At 33.7% G+C, this 27,154-nt stretch overlaps 1 protein-coding gene across 1 annotated transcript; it reads left to right on the top strand.

The window, feature by feature from the left end:
• The first annotated feature begins 4,071 nt into the window (after window positions 1-4,071).
• Window positions 4,072-24,931, top strand: LOC145332304 (uncharacterized). The gene is made up of 6 exons (XM_080177272.1): window positions 4,072-4,193; window positions 6,182-6,209; window positions 10,892-10,972; window positions 13,375-13,406; window positions 23,116-23,214; window positions 24,380-24,931. Exons 3-6 carry the CDS (start codon window positions 10,956-10,958, stop codon window positions 24,619-24,621), a joined length of 390 nt encoding a protein of 129 aa, XP_080033398.1. The 5' UTR covers window positions 4,072-4,193; window positions 6,182-6,209; window positions 10,892-10,955; the 3' UTR covers window positions 24,622-24,931.
• The last annotated feature ends 2,223 nt before the right edge of the window (window positions 24,932-27,154 follow it).

The following is a 27,154-nucleotide window of genomic DNA, read 5'->3' on the forward strand; positions in this document are numbered from 1 at the left end:
TAATGCAATTTTTTCTCCTGTCATAATATCCATGTATATTCTACATCCATGGACTATAGAAATAATTGGTTAATTATTGTAAAGTAAAACTGTGTTAATACTTTATGAATGTATCTAATAGTATAAATAGAATATAATCCATTGTTTATTTATTTATGTTTCCTACCCTGTTAAAATTTAGAGTTCTTATTATGGCAACACATAATTATGATTAATATGTCATTCTAATATATAAAGTAATAAGGTTTTTTGTCAGTCCTTAACCACAGAACACATTTTAGTCCTGGGTTGGTTTTAGGCTATTTGGTTTTAAGATATAGTTATTATGATGGTTTTAGGCCATTGTTCTGCACCCCTAGAAGCTAGGTGCGCAACTGCTAGAGTTTCAAAAACTCATTGAATGCTTGTCATCATGTCGATGTAAATAAAGGTAATGTCGATAATATTGCAGCAATTACTACTTCAATTGATATTGCATGTCAGCACTCTATCTCTGGGACTAACAGTGTGTGGATATTGTTATCCTTGTTTATTTATGTATGGGTTTGCATTTAATTGATTTTACAATGCAATCTTGGGATGTTAGGATACACTCTAAAAAATATTTCACATAGGATGCTAAATGTATAAGTAAAGATGTATATTCTAGACAACAACCTTCCCCAAATAGCGAAGACCCTTTAGCTAGCAGACAGTTAAGAATTTTATTAAACTATGCATTTTTAAATTGAGCTGCAATCAGCTGATTTTCAAAGACCCAATACAAATTGTGAAAGGGTTTTTGCCTTGTAGGTAATTTTAGATAAAGCTCTTGATCTCTTTATTCTTTTACTTTAATATGCTAAATCAAAAGTTGAAAATGAAAATACCCTATTAAAAGAACATTTTATTTAAGTATTTTTTATGAAAGAGTCATTGGTCGGAAGATGCATTTAATTGCGGCAAGGGTGGCTTATTTTAGCCAGAGGGGTTCCACATACCCCTTATTCTGCAACGTTCCTTAAGAATCGATTCTTCCTTTTATTTCACAGAAGCTTTTCTCCTATTTCTAGCCCCTGCGGGGATCTCTAACCCTGCGGGGCCAATTGCCTCACCCTGTGGGACAATCACCTAACCCAATATAACCTAACCTAACCTAAAATAACCTATCAAAATCCATTTTAAAAATAAGACGAATCACCCCTTAAGGGGCGTTTTCATTAAAGGGACTATTCCCGATAACACCAAAACACTTTTTAAACAGCCTTAAATTTTTAAAGTTGGAATTGAGCAGATTTTTTTCAGCAATTCTAATTGGATGATTTTTACAGTATATTTGAGTAATTTGTTCTCTTGAGGGAATAGTTGGCTACTAAATGAGATACAAAATTCTGTTCAACGTTAACAATTTGTTGCCATTCATTTTAAAGAATATTGTCCACAAAACTTTTGTATAAAAGTAACAGGATCTGTGTGGGTCTTTCTTTCTGTGTGGACTGAAGGATCTCGATAACCTCTGAACTGATGTGGTTCTCCTTTACAGTGTAGCTTTTCATAGGTCCTTGGATGGTTCATAGCTAATTTGGGGGAGGATACCAACACCCGCCCAAGAGACATCCCCCCGATGCTGTGAGAATTAATGCAAAAAATATGACGTCATATTTTTTGCACCAATTCTCACAGCATCCATCCCCCCTAATAATCCCCCCTCCCCGCACCACTAATTTTTGGTCTTTAGGGAGATAATATGGTATAACTTCTTGCTAATATATTATCGGTATGCTGTTTGCTGTTTATTATTTGCCTGATATATCATAGAGAGATGGAGATGTTGGACTGTAAAATATTTTTTAACCTCTCCTTAATTTTCAGAAAAAATGACCAACGGTGAAAAAACATAAAGATAATAAAATTTAAGAGGGAAATAATTTTAAAAGATGACTGTGATTTAATGGAAAAAAACTATCAAAAAATAAAAAGGTAAAAAATTATTTTAGAAGTATAGTACCTACTCTTTTACTATGTTATGTTCAATCTACAATCAAAATTAAAATCATTAGACACATGATAAAAATAGTTGATCTTAGTTATTATTAACTATACCTGCAAAATAATTAGATTTCAGTCTTGTTCAATTAGGTTGTAAAAGGTATAAATTAAATATTTTTTACTCAAAATATTTGCACTTATGAACCTAAACGTTCTCGTTTAGTTACATTAAACTAACAATTTATATCAAGGGTTATGTAATAAAAGAAGTATTGATCGAAAGAGGGACAAAAATATAAATTTATGATTTTTAATAAGTTTAATATTTGAATGGTTTTTTCCCTCACTCCCCCCCCCCCCCATTATTTCTTTTATAAATTTAAAATTGGAAAGGGGTAGGTTTTTTCCTATGACCCCTACTGGACCTATACCTCCAGTACCTTATCCCGTATAACCTAACCTGTAAAGTAATGAACATCATACATTTTTTTAGCTGTTATTTAAGATGTGCTGTTTTTTTGTATATTCTGTTAATAAATTTTTTTTTAATTGTCGAATTTCATTTATTTATTACTTTTGTGCTTTGTTAATTGATGCAGTATTAATCCTTTTTCATCCATATTTTCAAAGATTTTTTCGTGCAATTTGGAAGATTTTATCCTAAATAAATTGAATTCTAACCCATTGTGAATTTGGTTTTGTGGAATGATTATTTTGGACTTTTGCCAGTTCAAGCCTCGAGATACTAATTTTGGATAATATTAATAGATAGATAGACAAAAATAAATTAAAATTGTTGATAGATAGATAAATTATTATGGATAGATAGATAAAATTACAATTAAACAAATAATAACGTTTTCTTATTCGTTGGCCTAACAACCTTGGGGACTGTTATTGCATTTTGATTGGTTTGTTTATTTAGCTGAGTGTCCAAACGTTTTAACTACTAATTGTAATCTACAAAAGGGATAATTTTATGTGTTTTAGTTGGGGAATTGTACATCAATTTATCAATTTATGGTAGAGCTTTTCGATATATTTATAACCAGTATCAAAATTACATTACATGATTCAAAGTTTCATGATTTTTTATGCTTTAGGAATTACCAATACAAGAAGGATGAATTAGGTATTGAAATTAATACAAGTATGGCAGGTGTACTACATTTACAATTCATTCAGGAATAATCAATTGACTATCAAAATTTTAATGGGAAACGATTATCTATAAAAGTTGCAAAATTTATTAAAATCGAAGCTTTTCTATAATTAGGGTCGGTCCGTCCGTACGTCCGTCCGTCACGGATAGCTTTTTTCGTTAATTTAGACATGTTAGAATTGTCCTTTCGATTTCAAATTTTGCATGGTGATTCCTGTAATAGTTAGGTACGAGTTAGAAAGCGTAGCAACTCTATAATCATTACCAGAATGTCCTTACCTTCATTTTAAACATGTTGATTTTTTTTACATTTTTACAACAAATTTGTATGTGACCTAATTATCCGATTGGTCTGATTTTTGGTATACTGATTCCTGGTACAACAAAGTACAATATTATAAGCGAAGCAACTCTATAATCAAGTCCTAAAAATGTAAGTATGTACATAATCATTATCCTGTATCAAGCAGTTTTCAACAAATTTACTTACAATTTTGCTTTGACTCTTACACATTCGCATTCTGATTATTCAGTTCTGACATTATACAAGTGTTAATGTCCGTTTGTTCTATCGTTTCAGAGCTTCGCTTTTATGGATGTTGTCATCCTTGTTTATGTATATGTCAGCCATCATTTTTAAAAGCAGCCAATTATATAACTTATCTTATGTAAAAAAAAATATGATGTTTCTGAGTCCGTGTTTATATGGTTTCCCTATAAAAGATAGCTCTTAATAGGTCCAAGTAAGGTTTACAACCATTTTTGAGGAGAGTATCACCGCCCTAGACAAATAGATTAAATTATAGATCTAAATATCATCACAAAAAAAAATTCAGTTGTCTATCTTAAAAAAAAGCAAAGAATTTAAGAAACTTTTTAGACAATTAAATATAGTAAATTTGCTAGAAAAACAAACAGATAAGAACAATTGATGTATTTATAGGAAAGTTGTATGATTATGAGTAATTGAAAAAAAAAACATAAAAAGTGATATCGGTGATAAAAAAAAAACAATCTTAAATATGTTCCAGAGATGCGTGAATGAGAGATAAAATTTATTAAGGTAGGTCGAATTTAAAATTCTATGTAATATATTCTATGTAATAAAGTGCTTGGATTAAAGCAGATTATAGTGCATTCAAAAACTGAGGTCAGGCTGGTCAATTAAAATGTGTACTGCAAATTATTTGTCATTTGTGTTGTATGACGTCATTTTTTTAAAGGCACTATAAGCTGCTTTGGTTGGAAATTATACATTAAACTCGAACGTTTACGTCATATAGTAGCGAAGCTGTTAGAAGCTTTCTTATATTTATATTATATTATTATTTATTATATGACTTACACTAGCTAATTCACAGTGGGATCTTTTGCCAAAAAACGGGACATTAAGAGTAGACAAAAGTAAACTTCAATAAATAAGCTTGTATTTGAAGAAATGATGTAATTTTTTTTGCTTTAGCCAGGAAATAACATAAATTTTGCTCCTGTTAACTTCTAATGTGCATTTGGTAAGTACGTCTGGTGGTTTTGGAGGAGCGAAGCTACCCTATTTTTTAAAAATCTATAAACCTTCATTACTTTAGTTAGGATAGGAATATTTTAACAAAATCAACGTCTATGTAAATATTTCTTCAATGCAAACAATGTTTGTGAACATGAATATAGCGTCAGGTGCACCCAGTTCGAGTCCCGGCATTTTTAGGTAGGTCCAGTATAAGTAAAATAGGACACTTATAAGGCAAGTTTTCAAATATTTTTTTTACAGATATAAACAACAATAACATAATTTTCAAAACACTTTTGATTTTGTGTTAATACCTTTATTCTAAGGCTAGCTATCTTCATTTAAAGTTTGTATAAGAATATAAACATAATTACTTAAATTATATTCTCTCTCAAACGTATAATTCTCTCTCTCTCTCTGATGCGTATATAATGTTTTTGCAATATTATAATTAATCCCCAGATTTGAATTTCTGCTGGACCAAAACCAGTTAGAAATACAAATTTTTTTAGAACACATGAAATTTAGCAAATTTAATTGCTAAAATAAAGTATTTGAAGGCCATCTTTATTAGACGACTCCTTTAACCCTTAAATGTCCATTAAAACCGCGAGAACGGCAAAAATCGTTAAAAATCAAGCCAACGGCGGCAAATAACGGCGTAACGGTTGGCCGGAGGCAAATAATGCAGAAGTAAAGAAAGATCCGCCTCAAAAAGTTAGAAAACATTGCAGAGATGACTTTGGGCTCTAAAATGACTCCTTCCCCCTCTAACGGGGGAAAATTTGAAATTAACAAGAATGAAATTGTTCAAACCATGCAATGTAAAATGCTCAATTACTCAAAAACGGACAAGAGGCCCCATGTTGTGAAAACTGTTTAATACACAATACATGTTGTATATTGATATTATTATTGCAAAACCCGGGGCTTCCTGTCCGTTTTTGGGTAAAATGGAGAAAACTGATTTTTTGGGGTTAAAAATCTTAATATTTTTGGTGAAATTTTTTCACAAAATATTAATTTACACCACCAAAAAAATATTTTAAAAATTTTTCTTTAATTAGACATTGGTACAGGTATCTGAAAAGTACCTCAATCAAAAATTATTTTCATCAGATGAACATAAATGTATTTTTTGTTGCTTTGAAAAAATTGTGTAAAAAAATCTGGAAAATCATCAAAACTGAAAAGAAATTTTTCACTACCTTTTTTAAAAATGGCATAAATTCGCCAAAAATTAATATTTTTTAAAAATTTCTTTTCTAACTGTCTACTTACAGCCATTATTAATTTCTAGGATAGATAAAAGTCGATTTTAAATTTTTTGGATGTCCCGATTTTTTTCAAAAGATCCCACTGTGTATAATTTTCACGCAAATGATTTTAGCTCGTCAAATCCCGGTTTACACATAATGGTGTCATACACCAAGCAGAAATGCGAAGATCTAACCGGGCTCTAGCATTAGAGAAAGACAAACAGAAGAACAGACAAATACAGACACCACTCCGCTACTAAAAATATCTTTTTTTTTATTATTCAGGACTCTGTAAGTGCGATGAGAAAAAAAGGCAGGAACCCATTCAAAATTTAAAACAAAAATTCAAATTTCAAAGTTCAAATAGTTAGATGGATTGAACTGAACAATAACATATACATTTTCTGTATTATTACTTGGATATCACACCAGATTATCATGTAATCTAATAAAGTGAATCTTGTAGTAGGCAATCCCCCCATCCACCCTCTTTACCCACTCCCCTCCCCTCCTACTAGATTTCCATTTTAGCAACCTAAATTGACAACAAAATCCCCTGTCTATATATCCATGTATATCCTATATCCATTGTTAGATAGATAGATGTTATAATTACTGTGGAGACTTTCCTAGTTTAAAGGAATTAAATCTTACAATGAGCTAAATATTCCTTCCTCGATTTTTAAAAAGACAGGAATTTAAGAAAAACTATTTAGATTTACATTATACATTTTAAAATAAATAGGGTGGCGAGGACGTAGAAAGAGGAAAAAGGCAAAGGGAATAGCAACCACCCCCCCCCCCCTCCACACAAAAAAATAAAATGGTGACTAAAAAAATATTGGTTTACCTTTTCCCCTTCATTAAAGATTAACCCAACATCCCCCCACACCCCCCCTTCACCCCCCAACCCAACTTATTGAGCAGTTGTCCCTATATTTCTGACCTTTACTTAATTAGTAAGCAGGAATAAAGGTATAGACTTATAAACCTGTTCTTAAATAATACGGAAAATATGTATTGGTAAAAGTTTTTGCAAACTGCTTGATTTATAAGGTTTCTTTTTAGAGAAACTTTAAATCGGTTCTTAAATTTGCCCCATTCTGATATGACACTAGGAAAGAAGCAAAACACGTCCTGTAGGGAGTTTAGCATATGTCTATGCAATTCTTATATAAATTGAGATTCTCCTTTAATTTAAACATTGGGGAGAGGGGGGGGGGTGATTAAGAGCAGATATTTTATCAAATCATATATATTTCAATTTTAGCTGGTACCTTTAAGCAATTTTCAACCCTCCTCTACTAATTGTAATAAAAAATTTGTCTTGTATAAACTTCCTATCCTTTACAGAAAATAAATCTATAGATTAATATTCCTTGTTACTCCTGAATTCCTTTCTACAATTAAATGTATGTAGATTTTCTAAAACAAAGAATTATGGTTATCCATCTATCTATCTATTTCATGGAATGAAGGATATATAAATTAAATACAATGTCCTAATTTTATACTCTAATTGAAAAATATATTACCTATTATATACACTACCAAATTTATTTGTAAAACCAGTCTTTAATAACACGACCTATGTCAGGAAGTTCTAACTGTGCATGTTAGTGAGTAGCACCTATTTGGGGCCAAGGCATTCCCCATACTCTAACTATTTAAGTCGTGCACCTGACATGGCAGCGGTATAAACCACTTTTAACGTCTTTGGTTATGTCTCGGAATAAGGCCGAGATTCAAACCTATCATCATCCCGACGACGAGTGGATGCACCTCGTAGTGAGCTACGGTCACGGGTCAATCATCATTTTCCTTAAATATAGCAGTAGCGGAATTCCAGAATACTTTTCCCTTTCTCTGGTAAATTGTGGAACTCGGAATTGGGTCATTTCAAGATTATGCCATTCAAATCAGGCATATAGGGATTGTAGAAAGGGTTATAAATAATTTTCAACGTATAGTCTTGTGTACGTAATTCTGTGTTTGATAAGTAGTATTTTTTTAAATAGTATTAGACTAAACCAACTTTGCCCCCCTACCATCCTTCCTGCATTCTAATGCACACACACAGACAGTATTTGGTATAATTGTCTATCTATTTAATAAATGTAAAAGTAAAGATGTATAATCAAGTAGTGAAGACTCTTTTCGTAATAATACAAGGCCCTAAACAAAAACGGGACAGTGAACTTATCCTGTAACTTTAATATTTATTCATCTATCTATTTTTCGATTAAAGGACGCCTGCAAAAAATACCACGCTTTAACTGCTGAAAGACTGCCACAAGTAGACCCAATACCCCAAATTTAAAGGGCGAATATAGTTTGAATATGATATGGGCTCAAAATTTAGGTGCAATTTTATACTTTTAGAATTTCTATGCCAAATTTAAAAATTCAAAAAAATCCTTAAGCAGATATTGCAATTTTAGTGTTTATCTCAACATATGATGGGTGAGACAGCAACAAAATTGTCTTTTTTACCCTTTTTAGGACTTTTTTGGACCTTTTTTCTAATCTTCAATTGACACATATCTTTTAAGCACATTTAAATGATTATTTTTTTAATTATCAACTATTATACTCAATTTTAAAATAGTGTAAATAATTAAGATGTCATAGTTTGCCTTGCGTAATTCCAGGGATAAATACATAAGTGTTTAATTTTATTTGCTTTACAAATATCTTTGATTTAGAAGTTATTTTTCTCTTGATATATCTACCCTAGTGTAGTAGGATTATGAGTAATGCATGATGCAACTTTTAGCAAAAGAATTAATATTTTAATTTTAAAATATTTTTTTTAAATTAGTGGTTCAGTCCTCACTTCTTCAAAATTATGTTATAAAAAATTTATTTGATCAAAAGTAAAAGTTGCAGCATCCTTTCCTTCATCAAATCCTTTCCTCTTTTTAGTAGCGAAGCTACTCTATAATTCGCTTTGTCCGTCCGTCCGTCAGTCCGTCCGTCCGTCAGTCCGTCCGTCCGTCAGTCCGTAACGCTATGGGGGAAATGGGATTTACTCAGCCCCTATAAAAAATAGAAAGCTGAAATTTTTTGACAACATTCCCATCATTAAGGAGCACAATTAACTATGAAACATCAATGGCGGTCGGACGGCTTTTTAGCAGGTTTTAGGCTATTTTTTTATTTTCCACATTTTTCCTCATATCTTTGGTGTTTATGGTCCGATTTTCAAAATTTTTTCAGTTAGATATATCAAAATTAAATTTTCCGTCGTTTGAAGAAAACAACAATGACAGTCAGACTGCCTTTTTGCAGGTTTTTGGCTATTTTTATATTTTTTACATTTTCCCCCATATCTTTGGTGTTTATGGTCCGATTTTCAAACTTTTTTCAGTTAAAGATATCAAAATTAAATTTCCCATCGTTTGAAAAAAACAACAATGACGGTCAGACTGCCTTTTTGCAGGTTTTTGGCTATTTTTATATTTTTACATTTTCTCCCATATCTTTGGTGTTTATGGACCGATTTTCAAAAATTTTTCAGTTAAAGATATAAAAATTAAATTTCCGGTCATTTGAAGAAATCAACAATGACGGTCAGACTGCCTTTTTGCAGGTTTTTGGCTATTATTATATTTTTTTACATTTTCCCCCATATCTTTGGTGTTTATTAATCGATTTTCAAAATTTTTTCATTTAAAGATATCAAAATTAAATTTCCCGTCGTTTGAAAAAACAACAACAATGACTGTCAGTCCCATCCACGAAATTTTGTGCTTCGCTACTTATGGATGTTGTCATCCTTGTTAATTATATTAATGAATCGGTTCAGTTTTTGGCTATAAATGGACTTATACAGTTAAATATGTCAATGTCTTTAAGTTATTTATAATCTATATAATTGCACGCTTGAAATAAGCTCATATCATATCAAACCTATATTCGCCCTTTAAAGGCTTCAGCTTCAATAACATAAAAGTTCTAGGCATTTCAAAATAGCATTTTATGTACAATGAAATTTTTGGAAGATTTCCAATGCTTATAAAAGAAAAAAAAACAATATTAAATTACGTCGCCTAGACACAAAATTATAACCTTCTCTTTGTCAGAAACTTAGATTGCCGGTAACTGATTACATTTCTACAATAAAAACACCACATTTTATAGTCAAAATGTATGAAAAATATTCAATTTAAATTGCATTTTTAACCAAAAATCATAGCAGAAACAAAGGGGGAAACTAATACAATCTCAGCTGTGATTGGTTGTTAAGCTGATTCAACCTTCTGATGGGCTACAGTACACTCGGTACAACACAAGTTAAACTGAATTTTATTTAATGATTTTGACTATAAAAATGGGTATTTTTATTGTAAAAATATAATTAGTTACTGGAAACCTAAATTTATGACAAAAATAAGCTTATAATTTGTTTCTAGGCTACGTAGTTTAATTTAAAAGTTTTCAACATGAGCATTGCAATTCTTTCAAAATTTTCATTGTACATAAAATGTCATTTTAAAATGCCTAGAACTTTTTTGTTATAGAAGCTGAAGGCTTCAAATTTAGGGTATTTGGTCTACTTGTGGCAGTCTTTCAGCAGTTAAAGCGTGGTATTTCTTGCAGGCTTCCTTTAATCTATCTATAAATGTTATGTATCAATCTATCTATTACATAGGTGTTTTATTTGTCTAAAAGCTATTTTTTAAACAGCCTTCTAAACATAAATTGGTAAATGAGTCCTTGTATATAGTTATACATTATTTCACTACGCCTGCTATATAATAACACCCAGTGGATACGCCCCTAGTATCTAAAAACTCTGGTTTGAAAGGTTGAAAACCCAAACCCATCCCAAGACTCAAAATTGAAAACCATATTGGGACCTATATATGGCTTCTCTACAATGTATAACTCAATCGGTTCAGTTGTTATTGAAATCCTAGACTTCAAACAGAAAAACATTACTACTTTATAAAATAGGATGTTCGTTATTTTGAATGGGACTGGAACCTGCAGAGTGTGTGAAGCTGTGGATGAAGCTGTTGTTACAGATCTTGCTCCCCCTGCACAATCACGTGGAATGAAATTGTTATTCATAGGAATGCTTTGCTCTTTTATTTAATACCTATATTCAGGACCTTCTGTCTTACAAAAACTATTGTTTTTTTTTGTAAACAAAAAGCCCCTACACAGAAAGATTTAAATATGGCATATAAGAATAAGCACAAAATAAAACTAATAATGATCTATTACTATCGTAAGATCGTGTGGAATGAAATTGTTATTCAAAAGAATACTTTGCTCTTTTATTTAATACCTATATTCAGGACCTTCTGTCTTACAAAAAGAGAGGTTTAGATATACCATACAATTACACAGAGAGGCATGAAACGATACTATTAATTATGTAATACCTATAACAACGACCTTCTATCTTACATAAACTTAAATAAGAAATAGCCTTTTCTGGGATAGTTTTAAATATTCTATATAAGGATAAACCCAAAATAACACTATAAATGAGCTCTTCCTATTACAAGACCATGTTAATTTAAATTATAAATGTGTTTAATTTTTTTTAATACCTATAACAGCAAGTTCTAATTTAAGAAAAAAATACTTTTTTAATTAATTCAAAATGGCCTTTGGAATTTAAATGTTCAGATAAATACAATACTGTAATATAGATAATCCTTTTTCTATCAGTTAATCACATAGTCATAGCTTATTATTGCTGCCCTTCTTATGTACAATAACTGTTCTTGTTAATGTTCTTTTGAAGGATACAAGGGTATAGATTAATAATAAAGACATGTTTTCTCTTATTAATTATTCATGATACTTACAGTTAGGGCTTTGTACTCTTTCCCAAATCTCTTAACATTTTCTAATATTTTAATGAGAAATACAATGGGAAAAAGCAAATTTTGAGAAAGAAAAAGCTCTGGAAGTTAAAAGCATGTCCTAATTGATGTATGTAATTAATTTGTTGATTAATGTTCAAAATAAGAAGGAGCTTTACTTACAAATTTGCATAAACTGTTATGGCAGCAATGTTTTATAGAAAAATCTTAGTGAAAACAAATACAATTTCCTAACAGATGTACATTATGTTTATCTATATTCTAAAAAGAAATAAGAGTTACATACATACTTACAGAGTTATTTACAGTGAGGGAATTAAAGTTTTATAAAAAAAAACTTTGCATTAGAAAAAGCACCTCCAATTCCCTAACTGATGTACATAATTAATTTGTCTATCTATTGATATATTTGCCAAAAAACACTGTGTAAGCCAAAATTAGAAGAAGAAAAAAGGAGAAGAAACAGTCTTATGAAAGTACACAAAAATTCAGTTTTTATATTAGAAGTAAAATACAGTTTTAAAAGCGAAGCTTTTCTATAATTAGGGTCGGTCCGTCCGTCCGTGACAGATAGCTTTTTTCGTTAATTTAGGCATGTTATAATTGTCCTATCGATTTCAATTTTTGTATGGTGATCCCTGTAGTAGTTAGTAGGTACAACTTAGAAAGCGTAGCAACTCTATAATCGTTACCAGAATGTCCGTACGTCCATTTTCAACGTGTTGATTTTTTTCACTTCTTTAACAGCTAATTTTTATATGATCTAGTTATCCGATTGATCTGATTTTTGGTATACTGATTCCTGGGATAACAAAGTACAATATTATAAGCGAAGTACTATAATCAAGTCCTAAAATATAAGTATGCATTAATCATTATCATGCATCAAGCAATTTTTAACAAATTTAATGTTCGCTGGTCCTACCGTTTCAGAGCTTCGCTTTTATGGATAAACTTACTTAACCTAGCCAAAGAAAATAATACCTGAAAAACTAATTCCTCCCACTTAATTAATTCACCTATGGGATTTCATTTAAGGTGGTCCTTTTTGACTATCTAAACCACCAAATATTCTGCTGTTTAAATATTTTTACATCTTGCAGATAGACTATCAAACATTAAATTTCTTTGGTTTATAAGATTCAAAATATTCAATTCTAAAACTGTATAAAATGGTTTTAAGCATATTGGGTGAAAATTGTTTTCTTAAAGAAAATCGATTTGAACTTATTTGCCTAATCGAATAACTATTATTTAAATTGTTTAAGGATTAATGTAAGAAATTCAACTTTTAGATTTTCTTTCACTAACTTTGCCAGTCTTTTTATATATTTAGAAAATTACAAATACCTGTATTTTTTACTGAAATTTGCTGCCTTTTTCATGGGTTTTACGTAGGGGGATAAAGGGACTCAAAAATCAGCCATGTGACGTCATAAAAATGAGGGAGATGAGAGGAGAAGTTGAAAAGAAAACCTCTGAAAAATGGATAATCACTCATATTTTGACGTCACATGGCTGATTTTTGAGTCACTTTGTCCCTCTACGATTTTACAATAACTAGATTATCATAAAATAAAAGTTTTTAAGTTCCTATATATATTTATAAATTAAAATAAAAGAGCATTGCTTTTCAGTGATAATATCTCAGTTTATCTTGAAGAAAGGTAAGTTTTTCATCAGATTTTTTAGAATAGTGTCAAATGACTTTATAGAATAAGTAAGGAGGATTTGAATTATTTTTCATTTGCCTATTAGTAATAGAGGTAAACAAGTTTTAATAAATCTAGATTTTACTTATAACCTATCAATTACCTCATACGGGCGAGGCTGCTGCCCATGACACTTTAACGTCAGGTTTAGCAACCAAGGAGAACTAAGGAAAGCCAAATCTCTCATAAACTCTTTGATTGCACGACCCTTTTCTGGAAGTCCTAACTGTATAATTGCATGGCAATGGGTTGCGCCTGTTGTGTGACCTCGTCGCATGATTGCAAAAAAAATCACAGATAAATTCTTATATAAAAAGACGGGAACAACTCTATCAATAGTTTTTTCAGGGATTTATCTAAATTAAGTCCTCGACTGACTTTTGAATTGCAGAGTAGCTGCATTTCTAAAACATCAAAGTAGTATACAAAAGGACAGAAGCATGTAAAATCTTAGCTATAGAATAGTTAAGCCACTAAGAATAGGAAGGTGTTCATATTTATCGTCTTACTTCTTAATTATGTTAATTTTTGAATTAGACTATCTATGACGGACAAACGGACGTAAACTCTAACACTTGTTAAAGAATAGATGTGCTACTTTAAATTGACCATGTTTTATATTTGATATTTGTCATACAATACAAAATACCAATCGGACGGACGATGTACAGTTATAGAAAAGCTAAGCCACTCAAAATTGACAAGGCTTTATATTTATTTTGTTAGTGTGCCTTTACTTCCGAGTGCTTTTCATAAGTATCATAGTATGGCAACATCCATTGGTAACAAAGCACAATTATGGATGGACAAACAAACAGACATTACATATATGTACATGTTCATTTTTTTATATAATTTTTACTAAAAGAACAAACATGCGATAAATCATGAAAAAAATCACAAAACCGAAAAAAATAAGTATTTTGAATAATGAACGACAGAATGACGGACCAGGTGTTTATATTAAATAGCAGCTGAGAAAAAGAAGGAGAGTGAGGGTAGGGGGCTTTTTGTGCTGTTATAATAATATGTGGATAAAATATTTGGATAATTTGAAACTCTTTACGCGAAAGTGTATGCTAACCATTTTGTTATATCCAGTATAATACAATACAAACCCATAACCAGAAATTTAAGGAATGACAGCCTAATTCGGGGTTTGATTTTGTACTCTTATTTTTCTGTACCAAATCGTTTTTTCTTGAGTATTACTAATATTTTTAACAAGGTTTGTTTACTAAAATACAAAACAAAGAAAATTTAAAGTCAAATATTAATTAAAAGGTAGTATTTTACTTGTACACATTAAACTTGATTATATTCTCGGTCTATTGAGTATTCTGTCACCGGAGTATATGGTGCCAGGGTTCTAAAGGGATAAGCCAATGGCCGATAAATTCCCTAATGATGACACACAAAGTTACCCCTTCTTAAGATTAACATTGATGGTAGAAACGTTTGAACACTAATTTCAATAAACCAACCAAACAAAATTCAGTAAAAGTCCCCAAAGTTGTTGAGGCAACGAATAATAAAGCGGTATTGTAAAACTTTGAGTACTTTTGTAATAAACAGTCCATTGTCCCGTCTCTCTCTCTAATATGCTGCATTACTCACGGACAGACACAAATAATAACAAAATATATTTTTAAAAATGACAGACAAAATTTTAATTTGAAGTTAAATGTAAAGCATTATTTAATTTTCCTATAAAATTTTCATTAATATAATCATAATTGAAACAAAAGTTATTCTTTTTTTCTTTAACTTACTTTAAAATGATGACTTTTTTGTTTTCCATACTTACTAAAATCTTTAGAAGCTCTTTAAGTACCTTTAAAAAAATGACGTCATACAATACAAATGACCAATGATAGGCCAATACACAGACTAAATTACCAATGGCAGGCCAGTAAACATTTTGATTGACCAGTATGACGTCATTTTTATAGGCACTATAAAAAGCTTTATGTACAATGTTATACTATTTGTATATTTGAACATATTTCTCTTGCTAAAATTGGTATATTTATGACAAATACAATTATGGTCCTATACCATACAATATTGGGTTCTCCCAGGAAGCTAAAGGGATAAGACAATGATACTAAAATGACGTGCATCCTCCATGATATTACACAAAATTTCTCTTTCTGTATGTTACAATAAGTGGTTGAAACGTTTAGACACTCAATTGAAAGAACCAACCAATCCAAATTAATAAAAGTCCTCAAAGTTGTTAAGACAACGAGTAAGAAAACGTTATTATAATACTTTAGGGATCAGTGTAATAACGCACGACCGTGGCTCAACACGTAGCGCGTCCGCTCGTCGTCGGAAAGGTGATATGTTTGAATCTGTGTCTGACACCGCGTCATAACTAAAGATTTTAAAAATGGTTCCTACTGCTGCTATGTCAGGTGCGCGACATAAATAGTTAGAGTAGGGAGAAAGCCTTGGAACAAAACAGGCGCAACTCACTACCATGCACAGTTAGGACTTCTCAGACAAAGGTCGTGCAATCAAATGGCGAATGGACGCTTTACACCGCAATCATAGGGCTTAGGGCTGAGAACCCTATCCCATATCCATAAAAAAAAACTACATTGTTACAGCCCCATGTCCCCTCACCTCCCTGGGTTCTTCCTAAATCATAACTCTTAGTAAATTAGAACAGTGCATTCATTTTTGGACATTTTGGAGAAAAAAATCCGAAAAATAGAAGAAATCTAAATATCAACCTTAAAAGTAGCCGCGCAGAACCGATATGGTTTCCTTAAACCTTTCTCTTATTAATTGAAAGAGGGTGGTCGACTTTACAAACCCCTGGTCTATCTATCTGTTAAGATAATAAATTCATTTTTGTTAAAAATGTAAATGAGTTATGTTATTTGGTCGATAAGTTACATAAAAACTTTCATAGCCATCCTGAACTCACCAAATTTGAGTTTAAAAGATGGAAGATAAAAATACATAGAAAAGATATAAACACTGATATTTAATATTTTTAGTATTTTATAAACCAAGAATGTACTGAAATAAGGTTGTACTAGCGGATACGCCCCTCGAGGCATCTAGGGGCACATGCGGGAAGGGGGTGGGTGAAGGTTGTAAGTTGACCCTCCTTAAATTTTAATTTTTTGTTTTAAAAGAAAAAGTAAATTAAAAACATTTTGCGGAGCGATTTCTCCCCCAAAACTGGACTAAACCTTTTCTGGACCATTCTGAAGCTTCGCTGTAAAGGTGAACCATACATTTGTAAAAAAAAAAACTTTATTAGTATCTTCTTAACTTTAAAAAAAAATTAATAACTTAGTAACTAAGTTTCTAAAATACTTCTACCGAGTTTTTATAATAAGTTGAAAACCTTTAAAGAAAATTTTTGTGTGAAAATTAGGTAAACTATGTTAATCATACATTACTACAAATTTTTACAGCGAAGCTTTACTTTGTTTTTTTTCTGTCCAACTGTTAAAATGTATTGCTCTTAGAGTAAATTAGGATGTAAACATCATGCAATCTTTTTTAAACCTTATGTTTTAAAGAATGTACATCTTTATATTCTTTATAATCATGTTAAATTGAAAAAGTTATATATTTTAATGCATTTTGCTTTTAAACATTAATTTCATATTTTTCATACGTCTCTAGAGGCCTCTAGGGACATTTCAGGGAATGGGGGGAGGGGGTTGTCGACTATTAACTTTCAATTCAAGTTTTTTAACCCATATAAAAACCATCACCGAAGCTATTTGAAATTTAATCGTAAAGAAGAACCATATCGGTTCGGCGGTTAGCGATATCTTTTGCTTCAGACGAAGAAAGCTTACTACTTTGCATAATAGGATGAAAGGATGTTATTGATATTGCTAAATTACTGAGTATAATTAATGGCAAAGCTTTTTATAGTGCCTTTAAGAAATGACGTCATAATAGCCTACTATCGGCAAATTTAAATGTATACTGGCCTGCCATTGGTAATTTAGTCCGTATATTGGCCTATCATTGGTCAGTTGTACTTTATGACGTAATTTTTATTTGCTAATTTGTATGCCAACCTACTTGAGAAAGATTTTATGGTATTGCAAACTTTTAACATAATTATCTTATTTTCTCCTTTGCTAATGCAATATCGACACACACACACAAAAAACCTACTGACGCACACACAAATTAGTAAATTGTGCATTGCAGTTGCTTAAGATACAATTTTAACAATAATTGGACGTGTTAATGTACTTTTTGAAAATCTTCTTTAAGTCCTCCAAAAAATATGTCGAAAAATTCTACTTAAATCAACTGAATTACAAGAGTTGAAAAATAGAAAAAGACTTTTATAAATGGTAAATAGAGGGAAAAGGGAAGTGTAGCCTTTTTGCATCAAATAGATGTAGAGTGGGACACAAAAAAAACACTGGACTTGTAGGTTAGCATTGCTACAAAAATGTTATTTTTTATTTTTTTCCAGCTTATGAAACTTTACAGTAAATAGGGGTATAGTCCTTTCCATGACATCGCTCCATATGGGGCGATGATTTTAATTGATCGCCTCTTATGACAAGGGGCGATGTATTGGCTCCTTGAAAGGAGCGATTTAATAGCCCCTTATAACAAGAGGCGATGTTATGACTCCTTGAAAGGAGCGATTTGATAGCCCCTTGCCCTAAGAGGCGATTAAATGATCCTTTATCGCTCCATAATCGCTCCTTCTAAAGAGGTAATGATATGTCCTCTTATCCCAAGGGGCTATTTAATAAAATATCGCCTCTTCATGGCCCCTTCACGATTTTATATATATATCTGAGTTCCTTGATGGCCCCTACATCGCTCCTTCATCTCTCCTTCTTGAAATTTATATTACATTGTACTTACTTTGATGGTCCCTACATCGCTCCTCCATCGCCCCTTCATCGCTCCTACATCGCTCCTTCATCTCTCCATCTTGAAATTTATACTACATTGTACTTTGATGGCCCCTACATCGCTCCTCCATCGCCCCTTCATCGCTCCTACATCGCTCCTTCATCTCTCCTTCTTGAAATTTTTATTACATGGTACTTTGATGGCCCCTACATCGCTCCTCCATCGCTCCTCCATCGCCCCTTCATCGCTCCTACATCGCTCCTTCATCTCTCCTTCTTGAAATTTACATTACATTGTACTTTGATGGCCCCTACATCGCTCCTCCATCGCCCCTTCATCGCTCCTCCATCGCCCCTACATCGCTCCTTCATCTCTCCTTCTTGAAATTTACATTACATTGTACTTTGATGGCCCCTACATCGCTCCTCCATCGCCCCTTCATCGCTCCTCCATCGCCCCTACATCGCTCCTCCATCGCCCCGTACATCGCTCCTTCATCGCCCCTTCATCGCTCCTACATCGCTCCTTCATCTCTCCTTCTTGAAATTTATATTACATTGTACTTTGATGGCCCCTACATCGCTCCTCCATCGCCCCTTCATCGCTCCTACATCGCCCCTACATCTCTCCTTCATCTCTCCTTCTTGAAATTTATATTACATTGTACTTTGATGACCCCTACATCGCTCCTCCATCGCCCCTACATCGCTCCTACATCGCCCCTACATCGCTCCTTCATCTCTCCTTCTTGAAATTTATATTACATTGTACTTACTTTGATGGCCCCTACATCGCTCCTCCATCGCCCCTTCATCGCTCCTACATCGCCCCTACATCGCTCCTCCATCGCCCCTTCATCGCTCCTACATCGCCCCTACATCGCTCCTCCATCGCCCCTTCATCGCTCCTACATCGCCCCTACATCGCTCCTTCATCTCTCCTTCTTGAAATTTATATTACATTGTACTTTGATGACCCCTACATCGCTCCTCCATCGCCCCTACATCGCTCCTACATCGCCCCTACATCGCTCCTTCATCTCTCCTTCTTGAAATTTATATTACATTGTACTTTGATGGCCCCTACATCGCTCCTCCATCGCCCCTTCATCGCTCCTACATCGCCCCTACATCGCTCCTTCATCTCTCCTTCTTGAAATTTATATTACATTGTACTTTGATGGCCCCTACATCGCTCCTCCATCGCCCCTTCATCGCTCCTCCATCGCCCCTACATCGCTCCTTCATCTCTCCTTCTTGAAATTTATATTACATTGTACTTTGATGACCCCTACATCGCTCCTCCATCGCCCCTACATCGCTCCTACATCGCTCCTCCATCGCCCCTTCATCGCTCCTTCTCCAAATTTATATTACATTGTACTTTTATGGCCCCTACATCCCCTACATCGCTCCTCCATCACCCCTTCATTGCTCCTCCATCGCCCCTTCATCGCTCCTACATCGCCCCTTCATCGCTCCTACATCGCCCCTACATCGCTCCTTCATCTCTCCTTCTTATAATTTATATTACATTGTACTTACTTTGATGGCCCCTACATCGCTCCTCCATCGCCCCTACATCGCTCCTACATCGCCCCTACATCGCCCCTACATCGCTCCTTCATCTCTCCTTCTTGAAATTTATATTACATTGTACTTTGATGGCCCCTACATCGCTCCTCCATCGCCCCTTCATCGCTCCTACATCGCCCCTACATCGCTCCTTCATCTCTCCTTCTTGAAATTTATATTACATTGTACTTACTTTGATGGCCCCTACATCGCTCCTCCATCGCCCCTTCATCACTCCTACATCGCCCCTACATCGCTCCTCCATCGCCCCTTCATCGCTCCTACATCGCCCCTACATCGCTCCTCCATCGCCCCTACATCGCTCCTCCATCGCCCCTACATCGCTCCTCCATCGCCCCTACATCGCTCCTACATCGCCCCTATATCGCTCCTACATCGCCCCTACATCGCTCCTTCATCTCTCCTTCTTGAAATTTATATTACATTGTACTTTGATGGCCCCTACATCGCTCCTCCATCGCCCCTACATCGCTCCTACATCGCTCCTCCATCGCCCCTTCATAGCTCCTTCTCCAAATTTATATTACATTGTACTTTTATGGCCCCTACATCCCCTACATCGCTCCTCCATGGAGGAGCGATGTAGGGGCCATCAAAGTAAGTACAATGTAATATAAATTTCAAGAAGGAGAGATGAAGGAGCGATGTAGGGGCGATGTAGGAGCGATATAGGGGCGATGGAGGAGCGATGTAGGGGCGATGGAGGAGCGATGTAGGGGCGATGGAGGAGCGATGTAGGGGCGATGGAGGAGCGATGTAGGGGCCATCAAAGTAAGTACAATGTAATATAAATTTCAAGAAGGAGAGATGAAGGAGCGATGTAGGGGCGATATAGGAGCGATATAGGGGCGATGTAGGGGCGTTGTAGGAGCGATGAAGGGGCGATGGAGGAGCGATGTAGGGGCCATCAAAGTACAATGTAATATAAATTTCAAGAAGGAGAGATGAAGGAGCAATGTAGGGGCGATGTAGGAGCGATGGAGGAGCGATGTAGGGGCGATGGAGGAGCAATGAAGGGGCGATGGAGGAGCGATGTAGGGGCCATCAAAGTAAGTACAATGTAATATAAATTTCAAGAAGGAAAGATGAAGGAGCGATGTAGGGGCGATGTAGGAGCGATATAGGGGCAATGGAGGAGCGATGTAGGGGCCATCAAAGTAAGTACAATGTAATATAAATTTCAAGAAGGAGAGATGAAGGAGCGATGTAGGGGCGATGTAGGAGCGATATAGGAGCGATGTAGGGGCGATGAAGGAGCGATGTAAGGGGATGGAGGAGCGATGTAGGGGCCATGGAGGAGCGATGTAGGGGCGATGGAGGAGCGATGTAGGGGCGATGGAGGAGCGATGAAGGGGCGATGGAGGAGCGATGTAAGGGCCATCAAAGTAAGTACAATGTAATATAAATTTCAAGAAGGAGAGATGAAGGAGCGATGTAGGGGCCATGGAGGAGCGATGTAGGGGCGATGGAGGAGCGATGTAGGGGCCATCAAAGTACAATGTAATATAAATATCAAGAAGGAGAGATGAAGGAGCGATGTAAGGGGATGGAGGAGCGATGTAGGGGCCATGGAGGAGCGATGTAGGGGCGATGGAGGAGCGATGTAGGGGCGATGGAGGAGCGATGCAGGGGCGATGGAGGAGCGATGTAAGGGCCATCAAAGTAAGTACAATGTAATATAAATTTCAAGAAGGAGAGATGAAGGAGCGATGTAGGGGCCATGGAGGAGCGATGTAGGGGCGATGGAGGAGCGATGTAGGGGCCATCAAAGTACAATGTAATATAAATATCAAGAAGGAGAGATGAAGGAGCGATGTAGGGGCGATGTAGGAGCGATGAAGGGGCGATGGAGGAGCGATGTAGGGGCCATCAAAGTACAATGTAATATAAATTTCAAGAAGGAGAGATGAAGGAGCGATGTAGGGGCGATGTAGGAGCGATGAAGGGGCCATGGAGGAGCGATGTAGGGGCCATCAAAGTACAATGTAATATAAATTTCAAGAAGGAGAGATGAAGGAGCGATGTAGGGGCGATGGAGGAGCGATGAAGGGGCGATGGAGGAGCGATGTAGGGGCCATCAAAGTACAATGTAATATAAATTTCAAGAAGGAGAGATGAAGGAGCGATGTAGGGGCGATGTATGAGCGATGTAGGGGCGATGGAGGAGCGATGTAGGGGCCATCAAAGTACAATGTAATATAAAATTCAAGAATTAGAGATGAAGGAGCGATGTAGGGGCGATGTAGGGGCGATGTAGGGGCGATGTAGGGGCCATCAAAGTACAATTTAATATAGATTTCAAGAAGGAGAGATGAAGGAGCGATGTAGGGGCGATGAAGGAGCGATGAAGGGGCACTGGAGGTAAAGGACTATGGAGGGGCGATGGAGAGGCTATGAAGGAGCCATCATGGGGCTATAGTATAGCCTCTTATCATAAGAGGCGATATTAACGCCCCTTCAAAGGAGCTATTAAGAGGCCATGAAGGAGCTATAGCATAGCCTCTTATCATAAGAGGCGATATGAACGCTCCTTAAAAGGGGCTATCACATCGCTCCATATGATAAGAGGCTATGCTATAGATCCTTGAAGGAGCTATAGAAAATCATCGCCCCATATGGAGCGATGTCATGGAAAGGACTATACCCGTAAATAGAATATTATGAACTTTTTTCATTTATATGTTCGATGCATTATCAATTGTTTTTGGTGTTAATAAAAATGTTCGGATATATTTTGTACTTAAGTTTATTGTATCTACTATAAGGCAAAATTTTTCTAAAGACATTGTTAAAACAGACAATCAACCCTTTTACATTTTAAATTCTTAACTATGCAAAAAATTAATTATGCATTAAATGTGTCAAGGCATGCCTATTCATTGGTCTTTTATTTTTCCTTAACATTGTTGAGTACTGAAAACCTCCCCCCACTTCCTCTTAATTTTCAAATAAATAGAAAAAAAGTTGGGGTTAGTTTTTCTCGTTTGTTTATTACTTTAGGTCAAGTAAGAAGGTTAGGTTCTATACGGGAACTTAGTAGTCCCGCAGGCTGAACCTCAGCAGGGTTTAGAAAGGGAAAAAACTGAATTTAAAATGAAACATAAATGGTATAGAACAGAATTATTTGTTTATTCTTATAATTTATTTAATTTGAAAATGAATTTAGTAAATTAATTATCTGGTCTGTAATGCACTTTCCTGTTTAGGATTAAGTTTAAAATGTTACTCTGACATGATGGCCAAGCAGTGGACTCAGTGTAGCGAGGCTCAGGGCTTCAAAACCTGTTTCACTAAATATGATTTCAGTAAGTATACGAAGCTGGTTATGGTGCCTATAAAAAAAAATGACGTCGTACAATACAAATGGCAAATGATAGGCCAATACACAACACAGACTAAATTACCAATGACAGGCCAGTAAACATTTTAATTGACCAATGATAGGCAACTAGGACGTCATTTTTTAAAGGCACTAATGGAAAGTAATAAATATAGAATACGTGGGTATTGTGTGGGAAAAAATGTTTCTCCCAGCTGGCTAATACTGCGATACCCCCTATCCCACCGACTCTACCCCTTCCCCTCCATGACCATTAAGGAACGTATTGACCATGGATTATATAGGAAACCTTAATTGACGACAAAAATTCTCTTCTCACAATATCCACGTATTCTATGTATATCCATTTAGAAAGTTTACTGTTTGTTTTCTCAACTGCAGGGATAGGATAATGAAGATCAATGATGATAGTCAAAATTACTCCTTAACAAAAATGTTAGAGAGGGAGTTTGGGCAGTTTAAACAAACCAATATTCCACCCCTCTTTGTTAATGGTGCAATCTAATGGCAATAAATGACAGTTTGACTTTAACCCTTAACAGTCGGGCCCCTTGCCGCACCTTAATCAGTCGGGGGGGGGGGGCGTTCAACGCCCCCCCTTATTATCTCAGTTCCTTTTAAAGCTAGAGGGCTAAAAAATTTTGTGCAAGTCCCCTGTGTTATGATAAATTTCCGACCTTTTATAAGTCTAAGTCAATTTTCGCTTCCTTCACCCTTTTATTTAACAACCTTTGTTTTTAGGTCCTTTTTTACTTAAAAATTTCAAACGGCTGTAATTTTTTATTTTTAAAGCTAGAAGAACAATTTTTTTGCAGAAAATGTTTATTTTTATGTAAATTTTATATTTGATATATCAAAATATAAATTTCAGCGGCCGCAGCAAATAGTAACAAAATTAGATTTCTTATTTTTATTTCTTATTTATTTCGACTTTTATCTTTGTATCTGTTTTCTTTTCCTCTCACCACTCTTTCTTTCTGTTTCAATAATTTGTCTTTCTATCATTTAATATATCCATCTTTCTTTAACTAAATCAATTCTTTATATACATTTATTTACTTGATCTGTTAATTAGGCTAGGAGCATAGCTACTCCTTATAGATATAACCAACCTTGCATTATATTTTCAGGTGGAAAAATAGTGGGCAGGGGTTGCTCCACGAAAGACAAACTTTTCTACACCGAGTGTGAGAACCACGTCATGGGACGGTTTAGTGAAAAATTCTGCTACTGCAGCCATTATTTGTGTAACAGTTCCCCGCCATCCGCCATTTGCTGGCAACTCTGGTTGCCGCTGATCGGCTGGCATCCGTGGACGGCTAAGTTATTGACGGCAGCATTAGCGGCCACTCTGTTTGGTTACCTCAGATAGCTAGGGATATATTTCATGCTGTAGTAAAAAGGAACTCTTTTTTTCTTTTCATGGAATTTTAAATATTATAACAAAATTTATAATAACATTTAAATCTATCATGATAATTTTAAAAAAGTTTATGTTTAAAAAAAGCTTTACAAATATATGTAGGGAAACTTTTTACTTCAGCATTTTTGTTCTTTTTAGTTAAAATAGCTAAATATTTTTAATTTAATATTATATGACATTTGTAATTTTAATTTTTGGTGAAACTATTTTACAAGTTATTATGTTAGTTGGTCTGTCAGAAACAATACAATTCAGCAATGCAGGAATAGCACAATGGACGATAAATCATCTTCTCACCTCTTCTTCCCACTTTTTCTTAAAATTATTTTTTAAAAATTTTTTAAAGTTGTTATATCTTTTTATAGCTAACTTAATTGCAAAGCTTCCCTACTATTGGGCGGAATCACCCTTGGTTTTTAAAATAAAAAAAAACTCTGTATATAAATCTAAATTCAATCTAGTCATAAATAATCAAAACTCAAAAGTTATAACAAAAATATATTAAAAATAGATAAATTTTATTTATTAATTTTAAAAATTTTAAAGAAGGTTGTGAATTTTATTAGATTAATTTTAAGTTTTTGTTGTTATATACATAGAAAGAGTACAAATTTGAAATATATGTATGTTATTATTTAAACCCTTCAAATTATTCTAATATAAAACCATTTTTTTCTTTAAACTTTTTGGATAATAAAAATCAAAAGATTGTAATATTTATCTAAGTTTAGATGAAATGCTAAAACTTGACCAAAAAACATTATTGGGAAGGTTTCAGGCTTTATTGTTTCCAAATTTGAGTTTATGTAAAATAAAAATTGTTTATTGTCAATATAATTATGTTGATATTACATAGTCAAAAATCAAACGTTTTAACTGACAAAATCTTAGTTGGCTGTGTGGTCGAAAAAATATAGGGTGTACTTTTTAATTATTTTTATCACAAAATTAATTATTGCAATATTAAAGAGGAATTCTTATACTAGGTGGACAGATTGCAAAACAATTGTTCTTCTTCTGCTGAAAAATAAGTTTGGACTAAAATTTTTTCGGTACACCCTGTATTTTAATGTTATTATTTATAAAAGATACACAATAATTTATTTATTTATTAAAAGACAATCTAAGTAAAGCAAATTATTTAAAATACTAATAAACAAAAATTTATATTTTAATTTTAATCTATTCAAATTATTCATATTAATGTTATTCTTTAAAGATTTGTCTTAGCTCAAAAAGTCTTTCTTATGTATGTAAAACTCTATTTTAAATTGTTAATTTTTAAATGTTTTTTTTTCTAAAAATACATGTTGATTCTTTTTAAGTGATACAAGAGCTATGAGATTATTAATAAAAATATATGAGATTTGAAATTTAAATAATTGTAATTACTATAAAGAGATAAGATGTTTTATCCAAGTAAAAAACTGTTTGCTAAGAACATTATTGACGAAGTAAAACATTTTTTAGATGAAACATTTCCTTGTATTAACATATTTTTTTCTGAAGGGTTTTTATGAATTGTTATGAATGTATAATGATATTTTATTATATTATGTTATGTTTCTATTTTCATTCAGATGGGTAAAATCTTTTATTTTGAGATGGGCCAAAACCCCCCCCCCCCACATGACACATTATTCAGAGATATAAAGTGCAATATTTTTACTAGAATCTAACACAAGATTAAAAAGAAACACATTTTTATTTTTATTGTCCTATCATTGGCTATGTAAATAAAAGTCTCTCTAGATAGGGGGCGGTAGAGGTGGTCCATTTTCCAAATTAAAGGTATATACAGGGAGGGAGGAGACATTGGAATTTATACTATACTAGTACCCAAAGTTTCATAATCTCGTCATCTTATTCGTTGGCTTTAAAACTGTGGTATTCAAACAATAATTTTTATTTTAAAAAGGGTAATGTTTTTGAAGATGTATATTTATTTATCGTCCATTGTCTTATCCCTTAAGATCCCTGGCGTACATCCCAATACAGATGAACTCAATTTTATTTTCCGAATGTGTACACAGTTTCCACGGTGTTTCCTCATCCTATCTCAATATTTACTACTAGCTAAAAAAGCTTTAAACTTCCAAACTTTCAAAATTTTGAATGTATAAACGATTTATACATTCAAAATTTAAATTTTTTAAATTTTAATTTTTTTGGAAGTTCGAAGCTTTTTTAGCTACTAGTAAATATTGAGATAGGAAGATGAAACAAAGAGGAAACTGTGTACACATTCGGAAATTAAAATTCAGTTCATCCCATTACATGTGTACACATGAAAAGAGTAAGAAATCATTAAGTAGAAATATTTTGGATCATGTCGAAAATGCGAAGAATTTTTTTTTTTCAACTACCTTAAAGGTCACGGACGGCCAAACGGCTAGGTCTTCAGATATTAAAACCAATTAAACTCTTAATCTGTAATGTACACATACAGGAAGCTGTTTATAGTACCTATATAAAAAAAAGA

This window comes from Acartia tonsa, chromosome 11 (assembly GCF_053477335.1).
Source record: "Acartia tonsa isolate MP-2025a chromosome 11, ASM5347733v1, whole genome shotgun sequence".
NCBI classification, from domain to species: domain Eukaryota; kingdom Metazoa; phylum Arthropoda; class Copepoda; order Calanoida; family Acartiidae; genus Acartia; species Acartia tonsa.

Bases quoted from the DNA above. Each gene is read 5' to 3' on its own strand.
- LOC145332304 (XM_080177272.1), top strand. The intron at 13,407-23,115 runs GTAAGTTTTTCA...TTTCCTGTTTAG, and splicing joins TCAGTTTATCTTGAAGAAAG to GATTAAGTTTAAAATGTTAC. The intron at 23,215-24,379 runs GTAAGTATACGA...TTATATTTTCAG, and splicing joins TTTCACTAAATATGATTTCA to GTGGAAAAATAGTGGGCAGG.